The 10823-nt window shown below is 33.7% G+C and overlaps 1 protein-coding gene across 2 annotated transcripts; it reads left to right on the forward strand.

The window, feature by feature from the left end:
• Window positions 1–6266: 6266 nt before the first annotated feature.
• LOC104210188 (protein LAZY 1-like) lies at window positions 6267–9121 on the forward strand. Of its 2 annotated transcripts, none has more exons than XM_009759012.2 (6): window positions 6267–6611; window positions 6681–6750; window positions 7335–7810; window positions 7900–8133; window positions 8554–8767; window positions 8870–9121. In XM_009759012.2, the coding sequence occupies exons 1-6, from the start codon at window positions 6606–6608 to the stop codon at window positions 8887–8889; spliced, it is 1020 nt and encodes a 339-aa protein (XP_009757314.1). In that variant the 5' UTR covers window positions 6267–6605; the 3' UTR covers window positions 8890–9121. The 2 variants fall into 2 exon arrangements, with proteins under 2 accessions (XP_009757314.1, XP_009757313.1); XM_009759011.2 differs by having other exon boundaries at window positions 6268–6611; window positions 7311–7810; window positions 8870–9120.
• Window positions 9122–10823: the final 1702 nt, after the last annotated feature.

Genomic DNA, 10823 nt, shown 5'->3' on the forward strand with positions numbered 1-10823 from the left:
TGGGAAATTGAACTAATTTAATAATAAACATACTTAAACATAATTGAACAAATTCAAATAAAATTATTAAAATAATCCATTTAATATTCAAATTGCTAAATATCCTTGATTAGATAAAATGTAACACATTTGTATAATTACTATTTGTTGAAATTCAAAACCCTAATATTATGAAAATAAAAGAAATTTTTGTCCATATATTTTGCAATTTACTTTTTTCTTTCATACATATAGACCGGTACATCTGTAGGTTGGCACAGGTTATTATCAAGCCATCTGAAGTGACCTCTTATTTTATTCTCAATACGTGTTACTTGCACCTCTAGCGAATATGATAATTTTTTATCTTATTTAATCTTCTATAACCGATTAACCGCACATCCATATTAGCATTTGTATATCTACAACACTCGTCTTGTGGATATGTTAAATGTTAGCGGTCCAACGCTCTCTACTATATAACACTCCTTACCATATAATATTGTTAGTCTTATAATTGTTATGTAAACTTACCTTTCACTTTGATAGCCATCCTTCTATCACATAACACCCAATAGCACTTTTCTATTTTAACATCTAATTATAATTCAATGAGTAACACCGTGGTAGTATGGCCCATGAGCTTCTAAGACTTGGAATTTACAAAGATGGTACGATGACCTCACGATATTAAAAGCATAACAATAAGAATGAAATGGCACAACATCACCCTTCGTGTTTTACACTCTTCCTCACATGATAATGAATATAAAATGGCATGACATCACCCTTCATGCTTTATACTCTTCCTCACATGATAATGAATATAAAATGTCACGACATCACCCTTCGTGCTTTACACTCTTCCTTACCAAGCATATGAATATCAATAAAATGGCAAGGCAGGAAGTATAAATAACATCGAGGAGAGTGTTCAACGAATATTACAAACAAATTCTCAATCACTACTTTACAAGCCAACAATAATTCAATGAACCCTCAAGGGCCATATAATTCAAGTACTTCCACAAATCCCACAATTCATCAACAACACAAGTATGGAATCTAGCATCTCAAAATATCGGTTGTAGCAATGTATTAATGATTATGCATAGAGATGACCGAATTAGACGCATCAATGTATTCTCATAATTCCATCAAATTTGATCAAGTTATATATGCTAAGTCTCGATTCTAATATTTAGTACTATGTTCTCAATATCTAGAAGTTAAGTGAGGCATAAAGCAAGAAGGTCACGAAATTCTACAAACAGATATGTAATATAATCCCCCCCCCCCCGAGCATGATTAACCGTGAAACATACATATACGCTTATCACCTCATATATGTATCACCCCCGTATGTAGCAAACAATGACAAATAGGAGGAAAAATTTTCTCAACAAAGTTAGGCAAAACACTTACCTCGAACAAGCCAATAACAATACCGAGCAAGCCAAGTGATGCTCCAAAAATGCCATCACGCGCGTAGGGACCTCTAAACGGTTCAAAACTAGCCAAAAGCAACTCAAATACATCAAATAAAGCCCAAGAAAACAATTCTAAATGATAAAAATTGAATCTTAATTCAAATCCGAAATCTGGACAAAAATCACACCTAGGTCCACGCCTCGGAACCCGACAAAACTCACAAAATTCGACAACCCATTCAATTACGAGTCCAACTATACTAGTTTCACTCAATTCCGACTCCAAAAATCAAAAATTCATATTATGAAACTTTAGGCCAAAACCCTCAATTTCCTCTTTAAAATTCAACCAAAAGCTAAAATCAGAGATAGATTCATGGAATATAACCAAAATTGAGTAGAGAACACTTACCCCAATTCATATGATGAAAATCACCTCAAAATATAGATTCATGGAATATAACCAAAATTGAGTAGAGAACACTTACCCCAATTCATATGGTGAAAATCACCTCAAAAATTTCCCAATTCCCCCTCTTTTCATACGTTCTTTTCTAATGCAATATTTGATTAGTTTTCTCATTTTGTAGTTTCCTAAAAATAAATAATGTAATATTTTTTTTTACTAAACTATAATTTTGAATTTATCAAAAGTATAAAGTGAAAAGCCTTTTATTATTTTTATAAAAAACCTATCAATATTTTTATAATTATATATGTGTGTATATATATATATATATATATATATATATATATATATATGTATGTATGTATGTATGTATGTATGTATGTATGTAGGCATGCTTATCTTATGCATAATATCCTAATAATATCTTTATATTTTTATATTTTTCATTATGAAATTATGAGTTCTACTTAATAACTAAAATTTTCCACATGAGAATTTGAATTAGTATATACATTTTTACGCTATTGCTTGAAATTCCTTTTTTTAGTATTCTTCGTTTATAACAATTTGTTTATTATAATTTTAGTTATGTATATGTATGACTTTTGTCATCATAATTCTAAAATTTATATTTTATTTCCTTTTTCTCCCTTGCTTATCTAATTGTATTATCCATTTCTTAATATTATTAAATTGCCATATATTTTTAATAAATTACTAATTTAATACTAATGAATATAATTTTATATTACTCTTGAAATTTAACTTGACTTTATCTTGTATGGCTTTTTCATTATTATTTTGATAATTAAATTTATCAGTGATATTTTCGAGTATTATTTATTTACTTAATTTTGTCAAATAATGTGGATAGACACATTATATCTATTCTCCTTTGTATGCATTAGTTTTTACTCTACATTATTTTGATTTTTTTAATTTAGTGTTTATCTATAATACGAATATTATTGTATTATTTTTCTAAATGGATGTTATTGAATTAGTTCAACTGTTAAATAGAGAAGTTCTTTTAATATATGTCATAAATCTACTAATAATTGTAATAATTATATTTATATTATTTTCAATAAGAAATTAAATTGGATTCTTCTTCCTGTTTGAATTAAATATGAAAGTTTAATTTTTATATTAAGATTACTATATAAGAAGTTAAATTATATCTTTGTCTATTTTATTTATTTTTTGAAATTATTGTTTATGTTTTTGTCTTTAGTTTTATCTTATCCATATAGCATCTAGCATGACCATATGAATTATTATTCAAAAAACTTTCTCATCTCCAAAAAATAAATTAGCCTTATCATTTACTATAGCTCTACATTGAAGTTCTATATATATATATATATATATATATAGTTTTTAAAAAATATATAGCTATTTATTTGTTTTAAATTTAAATTCAAAAAGAATAATTAATTATTAATCAACTTAACTAATTTTGTCCTAAAATTTGACAATTGTTAAATTTTTATTTTGACACTTGGCATCATCCCAATAATTTGCTTCTTCTATTCTATATAGACAGATTTTTTCAAAGTTCAGATTTTTGGTTGACACCTTAAATCGTGGAGGTTATAACTGCCACAAATTATATTAAATTTCAGTATTTTATGAACCTTCACAATATGCTGCAATTTGTGAAGGTTATAAAAAACCCCTACAATAAGACCGTCACAAAAAGAATTATACAGCGGCAATTAAAAAAAACGCCATAGAATAATCTTACAGTGGGGTTTCCTATGATCCCCACAAATAAACCTCCACAATTAGGCTTATTTCTTGTAGTGAATGGGCCGACTAAACATAGTTAAAAGCTTAGATACCCTTTTTTTTTTTTTTTTTCCAAGGATAGCATCAGGAAGAGAAAACACAAGGAGGTGGTTAACCAACTAGTCTATGGCTAAAATGTTTTAGTTGCCTTTGATACACGTAACCTTGTGGACAATTCCTCTTCCTTTGTCTATGTGCAATGGAGTCAGTTGTATTCCAAGGAAAATATCACACACGACAGTGCCATTTTGCCAATTTGCAAGTGCCATTTGCTTCTTACTTCCATTGAACAATTAGCATTATTTGCTCTCCCATGGTAGGAAAATTTGCATATTTTGTTTTCATGCGCACAGCTCTCTTCTTTTGTACCAACAAAAAGGGGAATTACCCATGTTTTCTTGTACGCGTAGTTTAGCTGAAAATGAGAATCCTCTGTTGTCGTTGAGCCATTGGTTTTTCACTGCGTTAGCCCAACATTGTCTCACTATTTTTATTGTTACAATTATTGACAACGACAGTTGACATGCAGGTCGAGAAGAACACTGTTTTCTTCCAAAAACAGCAATTGCTTTTCGCCCCTGGTGGGAAAATACTGGGGTTGTGGGAAAATTGCTTGCTTGTTGTTGTTTTTCTCCCCCGGTGCCTCGTGCTTATAAGGGATAGAGATAGAATCCAGTAACTTTTGTTAAAGGGATATATCAATGTACAAAAATTTATTAAATATATACACATATTAAATTTAAAATTCGGTTATTAGCATTTGAAGTTATCCTAACAAAATTCAAAATATATAAAGTTTGAAATCCTAACTCCGCTTATCCACTGCTTGCCGAGTGACGAGGGAGAAAGAAGTAATACCCACTTGTCTTTGTAATCAATGTAGAATCTTTTGGTTTAGTTGGTTTAGAGCAGTTGACAGACATAAACTGCCCAAAACTATTTTTAAGTGCTAAAAAAAGCAATTACATGACTAACACCGATACTACATAGTAGTAACAAATTTTAAAGTATCTTTGTATGAAAGGGACAATAGGGAAAATGGAATAGAAAGTGACTCAAGGAGTTTTGTTTTATAAAAAACATTTGTCAAATCAAAAGTGCTAAAACGATGAAAAATAATAAATTAGAGATAACCAACCTATGACATTTCGTTGATTTTAACTTGTAAAACACGTTCTTAGTTAATCACTAGAGTCTAGATAAGTCAAAATATGCTTATAAGCTGATACTGAAGTACAGTCAAACCACAATTTAACATCCCCGTCTGTTTCGAATAGAACATGAGATTTGGTTTTGGAAAAATTTGACTTTTATAAATAAGTGTTGTTATATAAGGATGTTGTTATAGAGAGGTATGACGGTATAAATTTAGCCAAACACCCCAATATTGCGCCCTTTTTTTCCATAGCAATTTAGCAACCTTTTCGCTTATCCATATCAAGCGTCATCTAGCTCCAACAGGGTCATAATCCACCAAAATCAGTTATGTACTCTTTTTAATTAATATAATAACACAAGTATTTCCAGTTCAAGCAATTCCAATTATGATGTCAAATCCTCAAGGTAATCAATGTATGCAACACAGACATAACTCAACGTCTTAACTACCAGAACATTACATATATTAATTGTTCGTCTGCATCTTTGTTTATGCATAATATCCAAAAGCATTGTCCAGATCATAATATGCAGCGTAGTTTCCATCAAACCCCCTAAGATCGGATGTAATCTTTTGAACAGTGACAGGAGCCAGAATTTTCACCATGGGGTATCAAAATATAAAAAATTAGATATACTGAAAAGTTAAAGAGTAACGTATAGTAAATATATACAAAATAAAAAAAAATCTAGCAATACAGTGTAATTTTCCGGTGAAGCGGTATCGATGGATACCCCTTGATTGAATGTGGCTCTGCCACTGCTTTTGAAGACCAGTGATGATATGACATAGAAATCTCCACACAGATATGTACTACTAGATAAGAACGTAGCAAAACTTGATATTTTAAGCATATTTGATAATCACCATTTTTACTGACGATATTAAGATGTAAGCAAATCTCTTAATCTGGTTGCTTCACAGGAAAATTAGAAGCATCATATACCCAACTCAGGGAAAAAGCGAATACTACTGAAATAGTAGCGGAGGCAGAATTTTTCACCACGGGGTCATATCTACAACAACAACAACAACAACAACCCAGTATAATCCCATTTAGTGGGGGTCTGGGGAGGGTAGTGTGTACGCAGACCTTACCCCTACCCTGGGGTAGAGAGGTTGTTTCCAAATAGACTCTCGGCATCCTTCCCTCCAAGAACTTACCACCTTGCCCCTGGGTAGACTCGAACTCACAACCTTTTGGTTGAAAGTGGAGGTTGCTTACCATCAGAACAACCCTTCTTGGTTGGGGTCATATCTACTATATACATAAAATAACTTGACTTGATTCTTCAGCGAAGGATGTTCATCCGAACCTGCATATCGTCGATTAACCCCAAAAGCTAAAGTCAGAGTTTTTTTAGCATTTCCTACATATCAAAGTAGTCCAACTAACATACAGTGTCAGTCAATAGATTATGCTCGTTTATCCTGATACTAACAATACCAGATACCAGACCAAAAGTTGAGACATTGTATTGAGAGTCCAGGTAAAAGGATGAATTGCAAACTTGCATACACGTGTGTCCCATGTCACAATGTACCATCTCCAACGTGTGGGTCTCAACCCCAACTTCTCAACTTGACAAAAAAAGACAACTATTGTCCTTTGTAATTTTCTCTATGTACTTTCTCTTCTCAGCCTACCTGAAACCCCTTCTTCTGATCCAGCTTCCAACTCAGGAAAGATAAGTAGTCTATTATTATTTTGATTTCTTTGTCCAATACCATCTTTCATCAGTATTAAACCCTTCATTTACACGTACAAGTTTCTCCAAAAAAATCTGTTTTCTGATAACTGAACTGCTTTGATTGAAATCTCTCCGGATAGTTCAACATGAAAGTGAGTTCAAATATTATTTTCTATATGTGGAGACTCATATAGTAACCTTCTAATTTCATCTTCTTGCAGTTACTAGGTTGGATGCACTCTAAACTAAAGCAAAAAGGCAATGAGCCAGCAAATAATACTCCCATAGTAGGTAATTTTGCACTTCTCTATATTTCAGCTCTTCTGAATTTCCTCTGCTATGCTCTGTTTTCTGTTTTCAATTTAAAGGTGTCAAACGGGTCGGGCTGGCTCGGTTTCGAACCGGCCCTGACCGACTTTAGACCGGACCAGCCTGTGCCGGGGAAAATTTTAACACCGGTTAACCAGACCGGTACAACCCGGTAAAGTTTTGTCATTTGTGAACTGGTTAAACAGGACCGGCCCGGATAGGTTCAACGGGCTAGTTCAATTTTTTTTATTTTTTTTAAATTTATAATCTTGACAACGGTCAACCGCCATTTTTACCCTTGCCCAACGGCTAATTTGCAAGAATAGCCCCTTAAGCCCGGAACCATTTCGGTTCAAATTTTCACCGGTAAGGCTCGGACCCGGTAAGACCGGTATTTTGAAACCGGTAACCGGACCGATATGGAGACCAGCCGGTCTACTTTTCCTCTGGCCCGGCCCGGCCCGGGCCCGTGACACCCATAGTTTTCTTTTCCACACAAGAACTGATAAATAAATCTCCTTTGTTATGATCTCCACTTTCAGAAAATTCCATTACATCTTTCTCAGTTTACAAGGAAGTTAAAAGCAATGGAGCAGAAATGGAACCATTTGATGAACTCTTTCCTGGCTTTTTGGCAATTGGTACTCTGGGAGATTATCAGACAACTAATACTGATCCTCCAACTCCAACTTTTCCTCTGCCCTTTGATCATAGTGAAACAGACATAACGGAGAAAGAACTGAAATTCATAAATGATGAGCTTGAGAAGTATCTTGAAGAGAAAGTGAATAAAGTTGCTTATGAGTCATCAGAAAGCATCATTACCCTCAGTGACAAAAGAGCAGCCCGGTGTAGTAAGCTTCCGCAATGCGAGGGGTCCGGGGAAGGGCCGAACCGCAAGGCTCTATTGAACGCAGCCTTACCCTGCATTACCCTAAGTGACAATCACATTGAAACAGGAGCTACTGAATGTTATAGCAATATGGAAGAATATCCTCTCCAGAAATATCTCTTAGGCTCTTCAATTGAATTGCTAGCAGAGGTAATCCTTGAATTGTGCTACCATCTTATCTAAAAGCTTAAACGGTTACAAAGTATACACTTTTATTTACTTAGTTATGTCTTTAACAGGTACAACAACAAAAAGGATTCATAGAAGAGCTCTTTAAGCGGACGAACATAGTCCAAGAAAGTCATGTGGGAACTCATGATGGAAAAGAGAAGAAACAAGCCAAGAGAAAACATGCAGTGGATTTCATGAAGAAGATGTTGCAGAACCTGCACTACAAATCAAAGAGCTCTACTACAGCTCATTCTAAAGGAAATGTCAATGGATCTGTTTCAAGCAAGAGAAAACTCCCTCAGGTTAGTACTGATTTTAAGGTCAGGAGCTATAAGAAAATTACTCTTCAAAATTATGTTAATCGGAAAGGCTTGCTCTTTTATAATCTTGAGCCGAAGGTCTATCGGAAACGGCCTCTCTACTCCTCCGGAGTAGGGGTTTGGTCTGCGTACACACTAGCCTCCCGAGACGGTCAGACCCCACTTGTGGAATTCTAGGCTGTTGTTGTTGCTTGCTCTTTTATAATCAAAGGACAAATAAGCTGGACGTCTCATATAGTTAAAACTTGAAACCAATCATATGCAATACTTGAGTCACATGTCATGTGTATTCTCTAATAGCCTTATTTTATGGACTAATAAAGTATATTTTTATAGCTTTCTATTATGTTAAGCATATGAGTTAATACCAAACTGTGATTTTGATCTACTATATATGTGCAGGTCCTTAAAATGTTCAAAAGGAAAGTTCATCCTGAGGGATTAATGAATGAGAACATACTACAAGATAATGAGACAAGCAATATTTCATGCAAAACTAATAATCTGAGAGCAAATAGTGAAGTGAACAAAAAAAATTCTCCTGCTGCCACTACAAAGAAGGAACTGAATGCCTTAACAGTAAACAGAGAACACTGGATTAAAACAGATAGTGACTGTAAGTAAAACGGCGCGCATTACACTCAATTATCTCTTATGTTGTCTGGTCAAACACAGTTATGTACTATTATCTCACTCTTTCCTTATTTTGAAATTTCAGATTTGGTGCTGGAGCTGTAAATGGCAAAATGTTCAAGAAAGAGTATATAATCCAGATACTCTGTGTACATGTGCAACAAAATAGTATCCACTAGTGAGCTGTCAAGTGTGTGCAATGTTAATATAAAGAGTAAATGAGTATTTCCTTCATTCTAGGTGTGCTACTGAAGTATGGAACAAATGAACTTTATTCATTAAGTTTGGTGAATTGTTGTCATGCAAAGAATTGTTGAGATAGTATTGTCTACTAAGGTGTTTTTTCTTCTTTTTAAATTTAAAAGTACTCCCTCTAGTCCATAGTAAGTGACCAATTTGCCTTTTTATTTTGGTCCAAAATAAGTATCCATTTATATAACCAAGAAAAAATTCAATTTATTTTTCCAAAATTACCTTATGTATGTATCCTTAAAAAGTCTTTTACTCCTCACATTAACTATGTTGCAATATTTAATTAAGGGCAGTTTAGTCACACTAACTGTTTTTGTCTAAAATTTACTATTTTCTTAATGGGTTTGCCCAAGACAAATTGGTCACTTATTGTGGACCGGAGGGGGTACTGTATATGTGTGATATTCGGTAAGACACTAAATGCGGTTGCATAAAACATGAAAGCCATTGGCACGTCCCAAACTATCCCCTAGACGTGATTGACACTCAGCTAACATCGGTCTGCTAGGCGAACCCCTTTCTCAAATGTTTAACCATTTACATTAACACTGGGAGAAAAATAAGAGCAGGCCTAAAAGTATTATTAGTAATCAAAAACGAAATAGTTAACACCAATATCTTAGTCAATAGATAGAAAAACCAACAATCACTCAAATAATAAAACTCTAGCGCAAATCCTACACTAAGACCATGAAGCATTTAACAGAGTAATATGAGTTTTACTCACGAGTATGCAAACCCTAAAGAAAAAGTAAATAACTAACACGAACTAAATAAAGCTGAAACGAAAGCCTCCACGAACAATGCAGTGGCTCACCTCAGCAATAGGATCCACTCGAACGAACTCGTTAGCCGCTAGCTCTATCTCCCGTAATGGTATCTGTTGCAGGTAAGAAGTGAATTATACGTAAATATAACCCAATAAGATTCTCGACCTGCCACTTTAAATACCCCTGGAACAAGTATTAGAAAATACAAACACACCACAACAAGAACGATATAATAAATACGTCGATTATATAATAACTCAATATATTTGTATCAACAGAGTTAATAAGAATTAACCAACCCAAGTAAACATATCTTAACACAGTACACATTAAAGACTTGTCATAATTGCAGTGAAAGAAATTAACCAACACCTTTACGAGTCCACAACGGCACCACAATGCCTCATATATGTAACATAGCATACATAGTGCTCACTTAAGTATACACAATACCTCAATGCCCTAAATATATCAAGAAGTATAAACAATGCTTGGGTGATGTACAAAGGCATATACAATGCCCCATGGTTCATAGCTGTATCAAACCATCAAATCCAACATTATGGCTCATAGCCGTATCAAACCATCAAACTCAATATCATGGCTCACATCCTAATCACACCATCAAACAACTTATAAAATAACTTTTTTAATATTTTTCATAAAATAATATATTCGTGGCTAGTAAAAGATCACCGATTCTGCCAAGCACGCACTTGTCCCAATACATGGATCGGGCAAATAAAATATATTTTTCAAGACAGGTTTTGAAAAGCAAACATTAAAGTTTAAAATCTTACTTACCTCGCTAACAATAACTTTTTCCAACCCAGCGACATCCAATACACCAACCAAACAGCCTCCAGTGACCTCAATCTATGTAAAATATTGATTTACAACATCAATTATGTTAATCTCTGCACAATTTTCAGGCAAGTTATATTCAAGGTCAACTAAAGAAATTCCTTCCATCAACATGGTCAAATCTCGAATAAATCATATTTTCGAGTTACCCAC

Source organism: Nicotiana sylvestris, chromosome 2 (assembly GCF_000393655.2).
Source record: "Nicotiana sylvestris chromosome 2, ASM39365v2, whole genome shotgun sequence".
NCBI lineage: Eukaryota > Viridiplantae > Streptophyta > Magnoliopsida > Solanales > Solanaceae > Nicotiana > Nicotiana sylvestris.